The following is a 21,304-nucleotide window of genomic DNA, read 5'->3' on the forward strand; positions in this document are numbered from 1 at the left end:
AAGAACGGGCGATTCGACTGGAAGGTCCAACCGATAGCAGAAGAAGCAACAGTAACAATATTCCAAAAAAATTAGTAACAGCAGATTTAGCGGAGATAAAAAAAGAAGAACGAAGGAGTATTTGTTAGGACGGAATGGGACGGGCGACTAGAAAACGGGATTGCCTTGAGTTCCCCAGTCGGTTTTAATAGAACGACGAATATAACGATCATGCTGCTGTTGTTGTGCTGATGGCAGGCTGTGTAGGAGCTTGTTCTTGGGTAAGTTTGGCTTGGTTTCCGTTACGTATGCGAACATGGATATGGCTAATGCATGATCGAAACTCACAGGTGCTAAATGATGTGGGTAGAACGAACCAGAAATAAAATAATTAAAAAGTTATCACAATTAGAGTCTAAATTTTATTATGTTAAATTAAATGTTGTTATAAATATATGGAAAAGTTACTAAGCGAGATTCGAAACTGCAGTGCAATAGCTAGACTAACAACAGTAGAAGGCAGCACCAGCATCAGTGTATCATAAGTGGAGAAAATTCGCTAAATTGTTACAACTATAATTGATTAGGAAAAATGTCATTAATATATTTTAGTGTCATCAACTGTACATACTGAAAGAAATCGTGATATTTGGTAGCAATCCGTGCGGCATAACAGCGGTGGAGGTGAATAATTCAAGAGCTGGCGCGCTTCCTCGCCTTGAATGAACGCATTCGCTCGGCCATCTTGTTGTAATAGAGAACTAGTCTGTGAGTTGGGTTATTCATCGTTCGCGATATTCCAGGCCAAAAAGCCGACGGTTTTCGGCGTCATACCTAGTAGCCCATCTACGGGCATTAGCTCCGCGGCTCGACCAAGGTATGTACATACTGTGGGTGGACCGGCTGTAAGCACGCATACATTAATTTTCTAGGAAAGCTGTTGCTTATCAAAGCTAAAAGCGTGTTACCTTTTGGCTTGCTGGGCCCCCACCGCGCACTAGAAGAGGCCGGTATGTCTGATCAGATGAATCTTGTGTTTTAGTCTTTATCGCGTCCGGATTCGAGGAGTTTAGGCCATACTAGGCTTGACCTACGAGGGTCCGAAGCTATTAGCCTCGACAAATTTCTTAAATGACATAACTAGCTGCTGCTGCTGTGTTGATTTTGGATTTCGTGTAAAGTCGTAATAGCTAGCCAGACGGATCTATGAACAATGGATCATCCAGCGATTGCTATGCCAATTTAATCAGCCAGGCTGCATGATAACAACTCAGCTTTAAGGCACATCGATCCGGCCACCGTTAATGCCATATGAAACACAATATTTGTGCCCCTCTACGAATCTCATACAAATATGTGTCCCTTTAACTCTAGGCCGTTTTTGAGCCCTGCATTATTATTGCGGGCTTTACCCAGCAGTTGAGTTAAATCAGTCTATCCATCAGCCATCCATCCATCCATCCATCCAGCTAACCAGCAAGAGCTAATGGCCATCTAGCCAGAGGACTTGCCCACTGGCAAACTCGCATCGCTCGTTGGTTTCGTTGTGGTGTACGTACGTACGACACCCGTCCCTGGCCGCTTTGCTGAATAGACGTGTCTAACTCTTCACAGTACGTAGTACCTCCAACTTTCTTTCCCTATGAGAATGTGAGTGTGTATTACTGATGTGGTCATTTCTGTGTGTAGCTATGAGCTTGTGTTTGTGTTTGTGTGTGTGTGTATGTGTGTATATGTATATGTATGTATGTATGTATGTATGTATTTATGAATGTTAGTCTGCGCTTTGCTACTCAGTTTACCTCCAAGTACATCACTGTACCTGTCTGTATGGCTGCTGCGTTTATTGCTATATTATACTGCTAGATAGATATTTTTAAGCACCTAGAGCTGTTAGTGCTGCCGCTCCTCCAAAGCTGCTGAAGTCGATGTGCGTCATGTGAAAATCTTTTTTTTCAGTAGATTTTAAAACTGAAAGCAGGAAAAAAGAGAGCAAAATAGACGAAGAATAGAAAAATAGATCATTTTCCCTATTTGTCAATGGCTCCCCATAGTTCCACAAAATTTTTGATTGTGTCGAAACTATGAGCTGTTTCATCCAAGAACCCGGTGCACCATCGAGTCGATGCAAGTGCAAGCCAGTGAGTCGTTTGCATTGAAGTTCGTCTGAAATTAGGGATTACAGATACAATTCGTCAAGAGAGACTCGCTAGCAGCAAATTTCGTTCCTTGAACAACCTTGGAAATTAAGAAGCCCTGTACAGTAAGACGACTGTGACTTGGGTATAGCAGCGTTTTAGTACGAGAAATAATTGTAGTAACACTTGCAATGGTCGTAAGCTGTTTGTAAAGTGTGTGTGTGTGTGTGTGTGTGTGTGTGTTCTACCCAGCGCTGTTGCGCAGCGTTCCCTCTCCTTGACCCCGGAAGAAGGGAGGGGAGATGCGACCTGGGAATGCCTGTGGGGTGTTGGGCTGTAAGATTTGGGAGTCGCTGGCTACCAGGGCGGGGTACTAACCCCCAGGGAGATCTACACCCCCGTCTCTTAGGTACATTTAACAAAAGTGGTGCACAGTGGCGTACTAGGAGATTGCGTGTCGGTTGGATTGGCCACAGGATAAAGGAAGGAATTTTCTGTAGGTGTTTGGAAAAGTCCAACACGCTGATTCAATCACGAATACCAGTGGACGACAACAGTGACCAAACAGATAGTGGGTTGGTGCATTTCTGATACCTGTTTTTGCCTGTTGCCTCCTATTATCAACAGTCAATCAAATATCACGCAACTTCACACAATGTTACGTAAGTGTAACAACCGTTGTGTCCAGATCGCAAAATTCTACCCTCAGTTCTGGCCTTAAAAATTGGTCTATCGAGTGAAGAAAGGTAGTTGGTGTATTTAACATTCTCCCTAATGTCAAGACGTTACAAAAGCAACTGTCGATAATTGTTCTGCGCACGCTGAGCACTTTTTAGATGAAAGATGTAGGCCTACTGAATAAGCATCTTCAAAAAAAAAGCTCAATGCGACCCTCGACAGGTTCGACGAGTTAAAGATGTGACTGCAAAAAGCAGAGTGCATTTCATAAATTAGTGGTGCCATTCCTTAATTTAGCAAGTCGTGCTTCGGTAGTCCTGTCAACTATAGAGTTCCGAACAATCAGTTCCAAAAACGCTCTCTTGCCATTTAACATGTTTACTGTGGCTCTTTATGAAGCTAAAATCTTGTGATCTGTGCAATGCGATGGTTATAGGATTTTTAAGGCAAAGGAAAAGCTAATTGCAAATAATCGATAATCAGCAAGTAAGAATTTAGAAATGGGGAACTTGTTAGCGAAAAGTTATTTATGCATTAACCTGATCTATGTAAATATGGAAGTAAATACTATTCGTTGGTAACCGATGGCATAAATGTAGTCGTGTGTGCGCCTATCCATGTGATGAACTTGGCTTAGCTCTTGGCCTTTACTCTTTACTGGCTTATCGAATAGGTCCAGATACAAAGGCAGTCCTCTCCTGCGACTGATCAACCGATAGTAGTCAGTCCATACTCCTTGGAGAGGTTCCCCTGTTACTTATAAGGACGCAGCACCGTTTTCGCCAGGTGTCTGTTTAGCTGGTAAGCCGTACAGTGTCACATACATCGTCATCCAAACATACAAAGTAATAACAATACACTCATGGACGAAAAGAAGCGGTGTCCGCAGCACGAAGCTTGTCGTCGAGGGATACATATGTGTATTAGTAGGTGGAAGGCTGGACCGCAGAGCAAAAATCTTTTCGTGTCTCGTGTTGCTTGTTAAGGCTTGCCTGTGCTGCTGCTGCACTGTCTTGTGTGTGTATTGATGTGAAGCCCGTCCATTTGCGTGCGTCAACAGGATAGAGATCGTTAAAGTGTGCGCAGACGTAACAGGGTCTGGCGCATAACAGCAATGATACTGCCGGTTAAGGGAAGAAATAAGTCATGGCTAGCGACAGCTTCTTACAAACGACGTTGATTCATCCTAAAGTTGTCGACTTGGAAAATTTAAGAACCTATGTTATTAACGGGTTCGGATGGCCGTTCACTGTACTATTATTACTGTTTGCTCGTGTATTGCATATGGTAGATGGACAAGAGTAAAGAAATGGGAAAACATGCGTACTGGATTTTCTTGATTCATCTCCCACTTAGCCGTAAGCAGAGGAAGACCGAAGAAAACAAATGGGAAGATGTACATAGAAAATCGTTTAGGTACGAAGGAAAAATGATGCTGAACATCATTGAAGGAGGAGTAGCAAGTAGTAGGCGAGAATGAACGAAGATTATAGACTACCATTTGTGTCGTTGTCGGTAACAGGTTGTCACTGGACTGCGTATGCATTAAACAGCATTCCCGAGTACGTTGTGTGACGAGAATTTGCTACTAAACCATCTCGGAAACTGTACAGAGACGAGAATAGTCATCGAACTAGATCGACTTGCGATTTGTTTCACAGATAATTTTTGCCTATTTGTTTAAAGCGTCTAATTTTATAGGTTTATGCCTGTAGCGTTTTGTATCAACCGTTTGACAAAGAGGGTTAAATTATACATTGTTTTTATATCCTATCAAAAATCTTGTTTTGCGTAAGCTTTGGATGACTATCTCAAATGGTGCTGTGATGCTTTTCGCTTGAAATTGGAGTAAAAAAATTCGTCTTTATTCATTCAGTTTATGGAGGACCGTTTGCTAGCTTGCTATGGCGTGCAGTTGATTCGAAACTGCCCGCTAAATCACTCCTAAGTGATCGACAAGCTAAGCGAAGCTTTCTTACCCGAAATTGCCTGAGATTCTTCATCTTGAAGGTTCTCGGGAAGTTCGAAACTTGAATATTATTGAGAAGTTTCTTTCTAGCATTCTAGCATTTTCTAGTCGTGGCAACACATCGTTAATTGTCCCCGTTCCCAGTTTACATTTGACATGTAAACTACGTTGTCTTGTGAAGCATCTTCTGGATGTCAGCTTTGTTGCTGCCTTACATTGCAGATTAGTTATCGGACTGAGAAGTCAACTAGTAGTAAATGTTTGAGCGCATGACGAATCTTCCACCGAGATTATAAACTTCTTTCATTTGCCGAGACTTACGTTGTTTCGTGTCTATAAAATTTCCGAAGAATTTCATTCCGACATTTTCATAAAGCGAGACTCGAAATCAAGGTTGGGGTTTCAACTGAGAGGATTTAAGTCGGATGTTTTTGTGGAAATTAGCGCTTGCTTTTGAAAACTCAGTATTTTTTTGGACACTCTGGAGGGTGTTACGGACGAAGAAGGTCTAATGACTAGTCTTAGTAATTTTTGAAGCTTTTAACATACTAGATTTTTAGCATCAGATAAGAATCATGGACGTACTGTACGTACTTTGGCGTAGTCTCTTCCGAGAAGCATCATAGTTGCTGTGGAAACGCGACCGGTTAATCAAACTATTTTAGTAAAATAGACAGATTTTAGTAACTTACGGATAGTTAATTACTATAAGCATTTGTGAAAAGTTCATCTGCGATCGGTGGATTTGAATCGACACTGCAGGAGAGTCGCCAGAGCGGGGAAGTAACGTCCGGCAGTATAAATCAGTATCGGCAATTGGCACAATTCATTCATCTGCACTTTCTCATCAGGCAGTGTTTTGCAATTTTTCAGTAGGAGGAATATTTAAAAGAAGTGGCTCGTATACCAGAGGACGGTTCGATGAAAATGAGAAGGCGGATAAACCTGAAATACCCAGTGCTCTCTCCTACTTTTGGTTTCCTCAAGGGACAAAAAGCGGGTGGAGAGCGCAAAGAAGTAAGACAAATAGATATGCCCACATCTCAAGATATGGAACGTATTGATAGAAGCCGCATATGAGCAGGGTTCCGCATAAAGAATTATTAATGGAGGGAACAAATGTCAAATATTGAAGACAACAAGGATGGCGAACAGCACAAACCGAATAGCTGGTGCAAAACGGCGGAGAGCATACGTAGGTTTTGAATTGGCAATTTTTATGAAAAATCTAACTACTAAAACCTCAATTTATTAAAAAATAAATGAAAACGTTACCTAACAGAACGTTGCCTTGTGCTATGATCGGCTTTTTCGTGGAGTCAGATTTACAACCAGTTGTATTGAGCTAAATGAATCCTCGCTTTTTTGAGTTATTATTTGTATTATTACTAAATAATAATCATTATTATATGGAGCTAGATGTGTGTTCCTGGACAAAGATGTATAATAAAAGATACAAGTAATACGATGGGGTAATTGCCTTTCCTTTTCGAGTTTATTTCAAGCCTCTACCTAACTCGCTCATGATCCTTGATTTGACAAGATAGGTTTATACGAGGCACTTAAGCAGTGTTTCATAATTATCTAATCGGCGTGGTTAGTACGATTATATCCCTTCGTCAATACGCTAAAAAGTTTCGCAATGTTATCTTGGCTGGTATTTAAACATATTTGACTGCAGTGGAGATTTAAAAACTTTCTTATTCAATGTTTCTATATCAGTAGTGGAACATGCATAGCACAAGTTACAGATTGCAGAAAAACTTTTACAATCACGAATTTTTGGTGCGTATAGCCCCTTTCGTATCAAGCATTTATTCGACTATAGTTGTTGTGCGTATGCATAAACGCAAAGGATAGGGGGTTAGTATTCAATGCAGGATGGGGGTCTCCGAATCTGTAGAATTAACGGTAAAAGGTAGCAACAGCGCTAACTAATTTGGTGCGTAATTTTTATCAGGTGACATTTAATTATTTTGTATCAGCTTCGCTCTTCTTCTCTGCGACGCGATGCCTTATGGGATAATAGGACGACTTTTTCGCTTAAATTGTTAACTACATTTATGCACTGTAAAGGTCACGGATTGTGACCAAGCAGGAAAATCTATTTGTTACAATATAAGTATTTGCATCAATAATTCTTGTCTATGCTGCGGTGCTGAGATATTATTTAAATCACTTTTATATTTTAGAGTCATACGTATTGTTATTTTACACACCTATAATTTTGGATCCTATTTTAGAATGTTACAGCCTAACTACGCACGAAAGGTTTCGTAAAGGAGTCGCGCCAGTTTGTAAAAATTAAAGCCGTTGTAGTAGTTTTGAGAAATGTTAAGTACGTTAGTTTGTTTTTTTTTTTCTCTTCGTTAAATATTCCTGACTTACTCCAATGACGACACTGTGGGAGAATTTTCTCACTTGGAAATTGTTTTCAGTAGCCGATGTGAATTCATTTGTCACTGATGTTGGCTGAGGTTTAATAGAGTCCATTAACCGTTGTTGTTTTTATGATGCCTCGACGTGTTTCCACGAGCCTGTGAGCTAATAATACCATTTTGAATTGAGTTGATACGATTTTCACATGCTCCGACGACAAACTGACCCGTCGCCCGGTAACTTGCTTAATAGTCGCATGTTCGCTATTGGAACTCACTAATGCAATTATTAAAAATCACCATTAAATTGCTTAGTGTTAACGGCGTATTATTAGCCTTCTACAAAAATACAAAAGAGAGCACGTTCCCTTCCCAGAGCACGGAAACCCTTTATTAAATTATTTACGTTTACGTTGCAGTTCATGGTGGTATACATATCCGAGCTTATTGTAAATATGCATCTTTCGGTTATCCAGCTATAGCAGGAGATCTGTTAAATGTTCTGAGTAAATTGTGCGAAATACCAATTGGTTACGCAGAACATTCCTGATATCTTTTTATACAAAATCTTTCAGTTTTATACAGTGTGCAGATTCTGTAGCAAATTCTGAGACATGGTCTCAATTGAAAACAGCGCTTCAGCTTAGATCGACTCCGTATACGGTCGTATTTCTGCTATAGGAATGTAGAAATATCTTATATTGAGTGAAAATGAGTCTTCGAGTATGCAGGTCTCTGATCTTCAAACCTTCGAAAGAAAAGGACGTCTTCTTTTAATATTATTTTCATCACACAATAACGTTATTGAATAATGTGTCTAATAAACCAAAATCTTTCTCGACTTTGATTCAGGCCATTTCTGCTGAGCTTTCCTCATTGGCTTCGCTAAGCAGAACATAAGTTTTGTGTTTGAAAATTTATATTGATTCAGTGGCACATTCTATAGGTAATGCCAACCCTATATTCACTTGAAAATCTTAATTATATTAACGTCATTTATTGAAGCGGATCAGTCAGAGTACCTTTCGCGGAAGTGTTAATCGTTTACGCGTAAGCAATCGGTATTCCTCATTCAGCAGTCTCTTATTAGGCTGATTAGATCACAGATTAAATTCTATGGAATATCTAAGCAGTGCGTGCCAATGACTCGCAGCAACTATTAGCGAAGTGTGTAAGAGTTGATACTCCGATATCGGTTAAACAAGTAGTAGTAGTATAGTACGCTTTAAAGTCAATCAATAGCAGCAGTACCGAACATGAATCTTGCGTTAGCTCGGTATCACCCTCGTCTTTAAATGAATATTCTATGAATATGAAATACACGAACGACCCCTTACGAGTCGTTTTGGCTCGGACGAGCCAGCAAACCCAGGCTTTTAGTAGAGTTATACGCATATATTATACCTCAACTATACTAAGAATTGAAATCCGCGGGTCTGTCTGAATGCGGAAAAAAAAAGACGATTGGTCAAATACGTTCGCCCTTCTAAGCTAAACTTCTTTTTCCATTATATAGTGTTAAAATTTAGTCCGCTGCAGACGGAGGCCAACAACTTCTTTGTCATTTTCCACCTTTGAAACAACCTAGCACGATCGTACACACGCATGGAGGCAGCAACTAGTCCTTCGCGTTATCATTAAACGTACAAATATTTATTTTTATGAAAACTGTGTTGTCTGAACCTCAATCTTACTGATGATCTTAAATAAGAAGATATCTCTGAGTTGCTTGTTCATCATAACTAACACAAGTGTATTTGGTTTCTTGCCTTTCAGTAGCCGGTGTCTGTCGCGAGAGCTGTGTTGTGGGCTAACAATCCATAAAAAATGTGTATTCATCACTTATGTACGCTACTCAGTTAAGCGTGATCCGCGTGACATAGGCCATCAGAAGTGACAGTCCTTCTATTTATATGAGTAGAAACTACATGGACTATATACGTTTAATGAAAACATATTACATAAATATATAGATAAACTTAAATATATAGCTAATCAGCTACCGCTCATCAACCAGCGTCCTTTCATCTATTTGTCGAGTGTACATTGACAGAACACGCCACTGCCACTAGGCATGTCCCGCTACACCCTGTCATGAGCGTAAGCGTACGAGAGAAACAAGACCAAACAAGCGCAACATCAGGATAAATAACGAAGACGCGCTAACGTTCCTTTGGGTAAGAAGGATTTGTCGAACTAATACATACAACAACCAATCCAAGTTTACGCCGACGTGCGCCCATTCGAAGACAGTTGTTGTTATTGTTGTTGTTGTTGTTCAAGCAAGCGTGCGAGAGAGATCGGTTGTTGGTGTTGCTGTTGTTGTGAAAGCGAGTCATTCAGTCCTTCTATAATATAGCTATATAATCAATTTGAATGAGATCTTGCCTCGTTTTGCTGCTAGCATATCCGCTTTATCAGGTTGCCCTCCCTCGTGATCTCGTCGAATGGTAACACAACACTAACGCAAAGTGAAACGCAGAAAACGACGTCTGCTAATGTGAGGCTCTGTTACGAACATCAGCGGTAGTCGTAGGAAAAGGATAAAAGGGGCCATAGTAGCTCTTGTAGCGTAGTAGCGTGGCCACTGGTTCTGCCTGCATAACAGTGCTTGGGGTCAAGGCTGGTTGGTTGATTGGAGTTGGAAGATTGTTGAAGTGCTGAGGAACTGATCGTGTGAGTGCTTGCGAGTGTGTTTCGTGTTTAAGTGTGAGTGTGTGTGTGTGTGTTGAGAGCTCGGCTGGAGCGGGGCGAGGTGTCTTGCCAGTCGACTGAATGAGCTCCCCGTGGGCGTCCCGGATCGCGTCCCGCGTCCCAGCTGGCCGCTATCTGCGCCACCAGCTCGCCCCCGCAGCAAACGGCTTGTCGTGCACCCTGCTGAGAGGCTATGGAAACACCACCGACTTCGTCCAAGGCCAGGCCCAGTAGACACAACCAGCGAGCAGCAGCGGCAGCAGTGCAGCAACAACATCAGCACAACCAACAACAACAACAGCAGCAGCTACAACATCATCACCATCAACACCCTCAGCCCCAACAGACGTCGCCGACTTCAGCGGCCACGAGGGATCAGCTGCAACAGCATCAGCAGCATCCGCAGCAGACGACAACGACGTTATCATCGTCCGTGTCATCGTTGTCGTTACCGCCGCCGTTGCCGCCGGCGGTACAACCATCGTTGTTAACAGGCGCTGCTGCTACCGCGTTCAATAGCGGCGGTCCTACATCGCCAGCAGTTAACAGTGCAGGAACAATCGGCCTCGGTGGACATCATTGTGCTGCCACCTTGGGCTCATCACCACTAACGACGACAACTACAGCCTCTTCAACCGAAGGAGGTCTGCCCGCCTTCACGGGCCATAGTGCTGCAAGCGGTGCTGCTGTTGCTGCGGTAATCGGAATCGCCGCCGGTTTAAGAAGAAGGGCCAGCCACGAACCCTCGTCACAACAATCGCAGGTCGCAAACCAACAGGGTTCGTCATCAGCTACTCTTACGACTGGTACGATTCATTCACATCAGCATCACCATCATCATCAACACCACGTTCATCATCAACAAAGCCAACATCAGAGTGCAGAAGGTATTGCTACGACAGGACCGGCAACGGTGTCGAGCGCCGCCAGTGGACCTAGCCAGTCAGGACAGCCAGGTAGGTACAAAGGAATATTAACTAGTCAGGTGTGTGTGACCGCGGCGAATGAAGTTAATGAGAACCATGACTGTGTAATTGTTGGTGTTAGTGAAGGTTGGTTTATATTGGTTCGGCCTAGAGCAAATTACCGATTGTAGCATGGATTAATGGAAGGATAATTCGCAGTGCTGCCTGGCCTGTCATGTAGCTAGCTGCGACTGACAGAGTCGAGCCCTAGCTGCGTTATGAAAAATAATCATTAAACAATTAGTTATGATTATACGGTCAAATCAGATCCTGCAGGTCGCTGAAAACGTGGGAAAACCTAACAGAGCATGGTCATAGGTAGAAGTTGTTTTTTCTTATAAGACGATCTGCCGTGTTTGTGATGTATAGTGTGTGGTTAAACACACTTTTGCTCTATGCTCTATGAAGTTTGACAAGTCCAACGTTCCTTCTTAACACGTTGCGCATTTATAGCAAATGGTCGATTTTTCAGCATAACTAGGACTCACAGATTGACTGTAGATCAAGCAGTGTAGAATTCCTTTTGTTTAGCACATTATCTGGTATTGCGCGTTACATTAATAGGCTAGGTACTAAATATGGCTGTGACGCCTCGCCTGGTGTATATTTTAAACTGTGGGTATCCACTGTAAGGGTCGACACCTGATGGAACATGCGATGTTGAGTTGAGTGAATGACCGGAACTATTCATACCGTATATAGTTGTGGTGTTCGTGATTATTAGAAGCAAGTGGTGGTCGTCGTAGCCACGCTATAATGGAAACCTTGTCATTTCCCGCACCGAGTGGATTTGCAAAGAGAAAGAAGAATAAATAATATTGGAACCGTTTGTCGTCTCAGTGGGAAAGACAGACGATTGACGAAAACCGGCCACTGGTTCTTATAATTGAATTAACATTTAGCTTTTTTTATTAAACGATACGCTGATGAGTATTCGTAGAGTATGGTTACCTATTTTGTGTGAGACAATTAACTGGATTAAGTGAAGTAGAATAACGTGGGTTGTCTTCCATTGTCAATGCAGTAACATCTTTTTCGTTTTTGTAGAATCTCTCTTATCAGCGGACAGCAGCCCGCAAAGTCAAAAAAGGAAGTACAATACGCGTTTGGCCTCACGTGTCGAAGATAACCTGCCTTCGAATAACGTGCAACAGCAGGGAGGTCAATCGAGTACAAGAACACATAGAGACTCGAAAGGCCCAAGTTCGCCAAAGAAGTCCAAGAAAAGCGGCCAGTCTCAACAAGCAAGCGTACCTGGTGAGTCTTTAGCTTTAGCTAAACCGTTTTCATCGAAATTTTATAATTTCTATTATCAGTGTTTGTCTACGTTGTCTGCATAAAAATGGCCTAGCCTTTTCATCCTAGTGAAGCTGGGCCTTTTTGCAATATAAATCCTCATTATCGTTCTAATTTGTTCGATTATCTTCCTCGCATGGCACTTGTTCGAGTAGTACGGCGACCCGGAGGGCGACGTCGTTCGGGAGGGGTAGTCTCATCAGCGGGCGCTCTCGCGACGGGCGCTTGTGCCTCAGGATCACCCGCCTCTCAGCACTCAGCAACGACAGCCAACAGTGGGCATCAATCGCAGCACTACTACCAACAACAGGTACAGCAAGCGGAAGGGCCCCATCATAGCCGGCAGGTGGGCGGCAGTAGCAGCAGCGCATCGTCAGCAAACGTCGCAACTGCATCCCAACATCAACACCATCTGTCGCAAGTGGGTGCCATTAGCAGCAGTAGTACGGGAACCAGCAACAGCGGAAGGCAGCAGCATTCAGCAGCCGTTGGGGGGTCGAGACCCTCCAAGATGAACAGTCAGCAACACTCACATCAACAACAGGTTCGTTCTAGCACAGCTGCAGATCCGTCATGCAGATGCAAACGAAGAAGAACCGTTTTCTCGCTTGTGTGTCGCGCATTCGTTCGGCGGAAAATGGACGAAAGTTTCTGATTGAAGTAGACATCTAACCTCTACTTCTAAAATAGTTGTAATGATTATGTTTGGCTTAATTCTTGATTTCATTTCGTTTACCGTTGCTAAATCATGGTTTATCTTGGCCATAATGAATAGTAAGCTATGACGAATTTCTACCTTGCAGTTGCCGTAAAGCTTGACGGTGTTGATATGACGAGTTAATCTAAATTGTTTCATCATCAGAGTTGCCGTACATTGCCGTGGATGATATGAGGCCAATATAAAGCTATGACAGTTTCTGCGTATTTTGGACACAAGCGTTTCTCACGCAGCTGTATATTGTTCGACGTATTTCCGGCTTATGTACTCTTTTCTGCTTGTTTACCAACAATATTGATGTTCCGGGTTTTCATTTAGAATACACGCACTTATGCCTGCAAGCGGTCAGCTATAAGCATACAGTTGTTTTTTTTTCTTGTTTATAGAATGAGCCAATGGAATCGCAGGCCAGCGTGGCAAGCGCAAACTCCTCAAGCAGTAGCAGCGCCGGCGCTAGCGGAACGAACAATAACCAAATGGACTCTCAGTCCGCTTCAGCAGCATCGGGAGGTGCATATGGTGAAGGTAGACTTATTCAGATCTTTTCTAGTTTCTCTCGTTCAAGCGCCACACAAACATGTGTAGATGAAAAAGGGTCAGAAAAACTTGATGTCATTATTTTTATTGATGATATCTCACTTTGTGGACGGGAAGGACATGGCTTAGCTGTGTAAGTGTATGAAAAATGTGTTTTGTCTCTTCCTGGTTTTGTTGACACTTATTCACGTAAGCGAAAACGGATTGTTTCGGTGCAGTTTGACAGTAGTTATGATGTATGATTTGATTTACATTGTTTTTTGGGTTAAGTGGCCGTTTCGACTCAATCAGGTGGTTCAAGTGGCGGAGCTGGTAGCGGCGGCGGCGCCGGCGAAGATGGAGATGTAAATAGGCTGCGGGAACTTCTGGAGTCGCGAGGCATTCCCCCGCAGCTGCTTGGAACATTAGGGCCTCGCATGCAGCACTTCTTACATCGATATGTGTAAGTTCTTAACATAAGCGGATATATTGAGATTTGCGCATTGTTAGAATACGGCGATAGTTCATTAGCATTTGCACTTCGGACAGAAAGTCTACGTCAAGAGATGGAAAAAGATAGAATAACTTGCGGTTATTATAGTTTGTGCTACTTCAAGAGCCGCTCATTTTACAGGAACTCTTTCTCACGCATTGTAAAGCTGCGCGTTCGCTCATTAATTATTGTTTTATGTACCTTCAGGGGTTCGATGGGCGGTGTTTCGAACCTTTCAAATGGCAATCATAGTCGTGCTACACAACTTCTAGAGACACTGCAGTCACCTGATGAGAACGAGCAGCTCGGCGCTGTAATGGAGATGTGTCAGACGTTAGTCATGGGCAACGAAGATTCACTAGCTGGCTTCCCATTCAAAGCGGTTATCCCTGCTCTCGTGGGTTTGTTAGCGGGTCCGGCCGAAGGTGGAGCAGAAGGCCGTTCACCAAACTTTGAGGTGATGCACAACGCCTGTCGCGCCTTAACGTACATGATGGAGGCGCTGCCTCGAAGTACAAGTCTCATTGCCGAAAGTATTCCGCGTTTCGTCGAAAAACTGGAAGCCATCCAATGTGTAGATGTAGCCGAACAGAGCTTGACTGCTTTAGAGATGTTAAGCAAAAAACACGCGAAAGCAATCTTACACGCCAATGGCGTTGCTAGTTGTCTCGCCTACCTTGACTTCTTCTCGATGAACGCTCAACGCTCGGCTCTGACCATAACGGCGAACTGCTGCGCCCATCTGGGCCCAGATGACTGGTCCCTAATAAAACCATGCGTGCCAATCTTGGCCCAACGGCTTGATCCTGGAGGATGTGATAACCCCGATAAGAAAAGTATAGATTGTGCCTGTGCCGCTCTTTCTCGTATCGTGGAGGCATTTCAGAATAACCCCGACGTTCTCGAGGAAGTAAGTAGTAACCGATTTAATCGAAATCAATTTTTTACATATGCATATAATAGACCATTATGAAATACTATTACAAGGTATGCTGAAGTTCGTGAATAACTGAACTGTATTGCATTGAGTCAATTTACCACGACTGACCTCGTTGGCAATTTACGCGGCTTCAATTCTAGGTGGCTCCGCGAAGTACACTGGACTTAATACAGGCGCTCGTGTTGCGAAACCCTGCGCTTGTTTCGTCTCCTACGTTCGTAATTGTGATTCGCATGTTGGCCCTGTTGTGTCAGGGTTGTCCACCCATAGCGGTGGAACTGCTCAAGAGTAGCATTGACGTGACATTACGCCATCTTCTCGTAGGCCCAGAGAAGAACGGACGCGTGGATCCGCCCGAGCTGTTGGCTCGCTCTCCACAAGAACTCTACGAGATAACGGGGTTAATTATGGAATTAATGCCCCGCCTGCCTGATGACGGCGTTTTTGCTGTTGATCAGCTGCTCTGGAGGCCTCAAGGACAACAGGCTGCGGGGGTTAGCAGTAATGTAATCACCCAAGTGCACTGGTGGTGAGTGTAACGATAGTCAAGCTTAGATTACATGTGAAGATGAGCGGATACAGCAAGCTACTGTCACAGGGAACTTGTTAATATGATCGTTGCACATTGATAATAACATTCCGAGTCATTTCGTATTTTTATTCTGCTGATGCTTTCATACCTAACTGTATATTCCTCATTTCTCTTTTGCAGTTGGCAAGATAACAACATGGAATGGCAGCCTTATTCTTTAGTGGACGGACGCTGCATAGAATCGGCACACGCCAACGGTGAGGAAGAGGTTTCGTTATCTATTAACGGAAAGACCTATTCACTAAGTTTCACGCAGATGCAGCAGACAAGTGAGGACAGCGGGACAACACGTGCCATTCGCCGAACGGTAAGCAACTGCAATCAAACATCAGGCGCTGCAACCACTAATTCTACCACTACTATTAATGTGAGTGGTCAACAGCCAATTAGCGGCGCTGGGACGAGCGCACAAGCGTCCAATACTGCGACAGTTTCGCAAACCGGAAAGAACTCGGCACCCGGAAAGACAGTACCGGCGGCTGATGGCACTGCTGCCGCCAGTGCGAATCTAGGCAAAGACGCCCGCGCCGAGTTGGTTAAGGAAGAGCCAGAACTTGTAGCAAAATTTGTGCGTAGCCTAATGAGCGTTCTGTACGAGGTGTACGGCAGCAGCGCGGGCCCGGCCGTACGTCATAAGTGCCTTCGAGCAATGCTGCGTGTCGTTTACTATACGGACGCGACGACGCTCGAGAGCATCCTGCGTGCAGATGCCGTGTCGAACCATCTCAGTCAAATGCTGTCCACTCACAACGATCTGCGGGTTACGGTAATGGCATTACAGCTAACAGAGATACTCATGCAGAAGATGCCGCATCTATTCGTACATTCGTTCAATCGTGAGGGGGTAATCCACAAAATTTCGGAACTTTCCGCGAAGCCGGTTGAACCGCTCGAATCGCACATAGCTCATGCTGTTCCTCATGTGCACAATAGCGCTTACAGCGGTCATCGAGGTTCTGGCGTTCACGGGTCCAACGGCGGCTCGGGCAGTGGTGGAAGCAGCGGTATTGGCGTCGACGCCGGGGCAGAGTTCGGTATAGCGACGAGTGGTTCGAGTCACCCGGGGGGCTCGGTCTACGGTGGAGGTGAAGCGACGACATCGGCTGAGAAGAGTCCGGAACAGCAGCATAATAATCAGCTATTCAGCCAGCGTTTCCTTGGTGACATGCTTAAGCGCAAGAGAGCCTCGGGTGCGGCGGCGGCCAACGACAAAAAGCGGGCTTCGGAATCGCGAGGCAAAGACTCTCGTAGAATGAAGGGCTCATCGTCCGGAGCATCAAGTGGGCCGTCGGCGGCGACTGCGGCGACGGCAGCGGCAGCTGTCGCAGCTCATCCGACTCAGTCAGAGTCCAAACGCGGCGGCCCGGCCACAAGGAGTAGGCTGTCAGTCCATGGAGATCTGGAAAGTCCAGAAGATACTGGCGGAGGCCACGGCGCCACTTCGGCCAAACCATCGAGCTCTGGACATAGCTCGGCGCACGGCTCGTCGAACAGCAGTCCCGTTTCGATGAGGTTTAGCTCGACAGCCGGCGGCACCGGTGGTCTTTTGGCTGGCACTACATCTGCCGGCGTCGCAGAGGCAGGCGGCGACGCTAGTGCAAGTGGCGGAGGTGGATCAAGTCAGAAGAAGGGAGGAGCCAGCGGTGGCACGGGGGCGGGTTTTTTCTCTCAGTTGGTACCTTCTCGCTTCTGTAAATGGGGCCATCCCAGTCCAAGTTCGCAGCCGGCGGCCAGTTGTAGTGGACAGCAAGGCTCAGGAGGCGGGTCGGATAGGCACAACTCGATTCAACAGCAACTTCAACGACAGCGCCAAGAAATGGTGCATAAGATCAAGCTGTGGATCCGCGACGAAAGTCAGTCGCTCAACGACAACTATTTTGCCGCCTACCGCCAGCAGTTGTGCAGGAGCACACTTGAGAAACTTGAAAGCGCGGTGGCTCTAGTCAAGGTTAGTTCTATCAATTCTTCTATATGAATATTATGTAGATTATAGTTAGTTAGGGCAACAGCCGATATGCACTATACATGGCTGTTCGTGCGCTCGTTTCCATTTTTTTTTTTGAAATTCAAGAACAATAATTACAACAGTGATATCGGGTCACGATAACGTGAAATCCTTGAATTTTACCCTTTTCAACGGAATTCTTATAGGCTGGACAGGATGACAGTGGCAAGCTCGTACAGGGCCTTAGGGAAATCTGTGACGTACTTCAACAGGGCGACGTTTCCTCATTTGAGCTCATTCATTCGGGCATGGTTGGGGCACTTCTCGACCTGTTTGCTGAACCTGGCCCGGAGGCATTTGTGCGCAACGCCAAAATCATTCTGCAGGTGTTCGCAGGTGTAGACGTCGTAAGTAGTACATTTGTATTTGCAGAATGTATACGTCTGTAAGCAGTAACAATGCTGATAGACCGAAAAGTGCTATACCTCATTTACAGCGTAGAAGTGATATATCGCGTAACGAATTTTCCATTAATATATTTGCAGTTGCTGAACGCTTGCGAATCACAAAGTGGTCCATGCACGGTGGGTGATTCGACCTTGTTGCTCACACTGGTCTCCCGCCTCAGCTCATGCGTGTCTCAGCTGGAGCAGTTTGCCCTCAAAGTGCACGACGTGCCTGGCGGTATCGGTGGCACACGAGGCACTTCGGCTCTGCGTTTCTTTAATACCCATCAGCTCAAGTGCAATCTCGAGCGACATCCCAGCTGTGCTAACCTAAAACAATGGAAGAACGGACCAGTAAAGATCGACCCGCTAGCGCTGGTACAAGCAATCGAGCGCTATTTGGTGGTGCGTGGTTATGGCCGGGTTCGCGATGACGACGAATGCGGCTCGGAGGATGATAACAGTGATGAAGATTTGGACGAGAGTATGCTGTTAGGCAGCTCGCAGGGACACAGCCGCCACCGGCTACAATTCCTTATCGGCGAAACGCCACTGCAGTACAACATGACGGTGTACCAGGCGATCAAGCAGTACTCGCACCTGGCCGACGGCGGGGCGCACTCCGAGACGGATTTGTTTGACGCCAGCCTTGGCTTGGATTCGGCATCTTCCGCCGTCTGGACGCACACGCACACGATATACTATCGACCAGCTATTGCTGACGATTTAGGTCAGAATGGAACGGGCCAGCGAAAAAACAAAACTAAAGGTTCAGGCGGGAAGAAGCCAACGGCGAAGGACGAATTGTGGAATGAAGGTTTTAGTCCAGCTCCATCCTGTCCAATTGAGGACGCTCTTGCAGCTGGTAAAAACTTAGTGACCAAGCTGTCTGATCCGTCCCTACGGATGCTTGCGCTGTTGCGCGTACTCTACACACTTAGCCAACACTGGGGTTTACTGTATGGCGTCCACAACTTTATGCCAGCCCTACAAGAAGAGGTCTTTCTCAATGCAAAATTAAGTAATAAAGCACTCCGTCAGCTGCAAGATCCCTTAGCTTTGATGACAGGAAACATCCCACCATGGCTAAAGACACTGTCGGCCTTCTGTCCGTTTATCATGCCATTCGAGACACGTCACAACCTTTTCTACAGTACTTGTTTCGATAGGTACGAAAAATTCATTTTTTATTTTTGCCTTTGTTAGCTTATGTTGACAACGAACGTTTTATAGACGTTGACTTTCAAGATTGGTTTGCTTTCGTTGTATATCCTTTCACCAACTCAGTGTTCTTCACTTGACTATGGCAAAGCTCGCAATGTCCCTTTGAAGGTTGGGTGACATTGGTGAAAGAATAAAAAATAGATTCTTGCTTTTCGTTTTGCATACTTCTAACAGCTGGTTGATTTTCTTGAATTTACAGAGATCGTGCACTGCAACGTTTAATGGACTCTAGTCCCGAATTATCATCAGGGGATTCCTCAGAACGCGTAACACCCCGACTTGACCGAAAGAAACGAACAGTAAACCGAGAAGATCTCCTCAAACAGGCTGAAGTCGTGTTCAATGAGATCTCACTTAGTAACAGCCGTGCGATGCTCGAGATTCAATACGACAATGAAGTAGGCTCAGGGCTTGGTCCAACACTCGAGTTCTATGCCCTCGTGTCTCGCGAATTGCAACGTTGCGACCTGGAGATGTGGCGTAACTTTATGACCAGCACTGATCGCGCACTTTATCATAAAGGTGGCGAAAAGAAGTACGTTTTTTGCCCCGGAGGCCTTTATCCTACTCCCGTTGCGCGAAATATCAAGTCATCTCAGTTAAACAAGATAAAGAATCGCTTTAAGATGTGCGGCAAGTTTGTTGCTAAAGCTTTGATGGACTCCCGCATGCTGGACATGCACTTTTCGGTGCCTCTGTTTAAGTGGATGCTGGGCGAGGAGCGCTCGTTGGGATTGCGAGATATCCAGCACATCGATGAGCAACTGTTCCGTCATCTCTGCAAACTACAAAGTCTTGTTGAGCAGAAAAATCGCATTATCGCCCAAAACAAGTATGAATTTATTGTTCCCATACTGTTATTGAGACTAAGCCCGTGCCAAACTCGTGCTATAGTTACCAGCCATTGCTATGGTTGTTAGCAACATTGTGTATAATTTTACTGTTTTTTTTTTCATATTTTTTAGGAATCTGACCGGTCCTGCCTTGTCGAAGAGTCTCGAGAAGCTCACTCTGGATGGGTGCTCAGTCGAGCTTTTAGGCCTGGACTTCACTCTGCCCGGTTACGATATTGAGTTGAAAAAGGGCGGTGCGAATGTAGCCGTCACAATTCACAATCTGGACCAGTATATTCGGCTTGTCGTCTATTGGACACTGGTGGAGGGCGTACGCCGGCAGATGGACGCATTCAAAGAGGGTTTCGAGAGCATCTTCCCGATGGATTCGCTCGGACACTACTTCCGTCCAGCCGAGCTAAACCGGGCACTGTGCGGCGATTCAGCGCACTGGTCAATGGATATTCTTCGCAGAGCCTGCAAGATCGATCATGGCTATACTATAGAGTCACGTGCCATCCAGTTTCTGTTCGAAATCATGGAAGAGTTTGACGAGGGCCAGAGACGACAGTTCTTGTTGTTTGTCACTGGCTCACCACGTCTACCTGTCGGAGGTTTCTGTGCTCTCGTGCCACCACTCACGATTGTTAAGAAGAGCTCAGAGGGACAGCCGTCAGACAAATACCTACCATCGGTTATGACATGCGTCAACTATCTAAAGTTGCCTGACTATTCTACGAAAGAGGTACGAAATGAGATGCTTTTGTCTCTCTATTTGACATAACTGATCATATGTTTTTATCGACTGCGTTGCGCGACGTTGCAAAGCCACGCAAGCCTGCGTAAATCTTGTGTGTGTCTAGCCTAATTACTGATCTAATAATCTATCGTTTTCGCTTCTAGGTGATGCGGGAAAAACTGTTGGTCGCTCAATCAGAGGGCCAGTGTTCCTTCCACCTCAGTTAATGGAGTGTGATGTCTGGAAAGGAATTTAATGGGACGAAAGGATAGGAAAGCAACAGACTCGGTAAGGTGTTACCGAGATTTGAGTAGGACCAGTCGTTTACAACCAGTTGACTGGCCAACATGACAACAGCCATTATCGGTTATTGATGAAGCGTTGAGAAATGATAATATGAGCAGCCACAGCGAGAATACCACCTAACAACTAATACTAGCGGAGAAAAATATCGAATTCAGATACTCGACAAATTACACCTGAAAAATAGAATGACGAATGAGAGCTACTACAGACAAGCAGTGAACGACGTGTCATCGGCGAAGAATCAACAAGCTCTGAAATTGACTTCTGCGCTATGCTAACGAGATGTAACAGCGGACTCGGATGCGTACCGTACGACTTCATCAAGGTGACTGAAAGTGACTGTGGGATAAATAGGGACGAGAGGGTGAAAAAGAAACAAGTGGAATGTGTGGAGTGGCTAATATACGGAAGTGTCGATGAAGACTGTGCAAATGTGCGTAACTATGATTACGTAT

At 44.9% G+C, this 21,304-nt stretch overlaps 1 protein-coding gene across 10 annotated transcripts; it reads left to right on the forward strand.

Moving 5' to 3' along the window:
* The first annotated feature begins 11 nt into the window (after window positions 1-11).
* On the forward strand, window positions 12-21,188 carry ctrip (E3 ubiquitin-protein ligase ctrip). Of its 10 annotated transcripts, none has more exons than XM_086978036.1 (16): window positions 12-260; window positions 592-856; window positions 5,638-5,959; window positions 8,919-10,792; window positions 11,849-12,058; window positions 12,253-12,641; window positions 13,202-13,340; window positions 13,623-13,794; window positions 14,032-14,734; window positions 14,905-15,293; window positions 15,477-17,304; window positions 17,508-17,708; window positions 17,847-18,916; window positions 19,171-19,803; window positions 19,937-20,549; window positions 20,708-21,188. In XM_086978036.1, exons 4-16 carry the CDS (start codon window positions 10,030-10,032, stop codon window positions 20,768-20,770), a joined length of 7,173 nt encoding a protein of 2,390 aa, XP_086834162.1. In that variant the 5' UTR covers window positions 12-260; window positions 592-856; window positions 5,638-5,959; window positions 8,919-10,029; the 3' UTR covers window positions 20,771-21,188. The 10 variants fall into 10 exon arrangements, with proteins under 10 accessions (XP_086834162.1, XP_086834169.1, XP_086834167.1 ...); XM_086978043.1 differs by having other exon boundaries at window positions 13,644-13,794; XM_086978041.1 differs by having other exon boundaries at window positions 5,641-5,959.
* Window positions 21,189-21,304: the final 116 nt, after the last annotated feature.

This window comes from Varroa destructor, unplaced genomic scaffold, assembly GCF_002443255.2.
Source record: "Varroa destructor unplaced genomic scaffold, Vdes_3.0 BEIS01000001.1, whole genome shotgun sequence".
Classification (NCBI taxonomy): Eukaryota; Metazoa; Arthropoda; class Arachnida; order Mesostigmata; family Varroidae; genus Varroa; species Varroa destructor.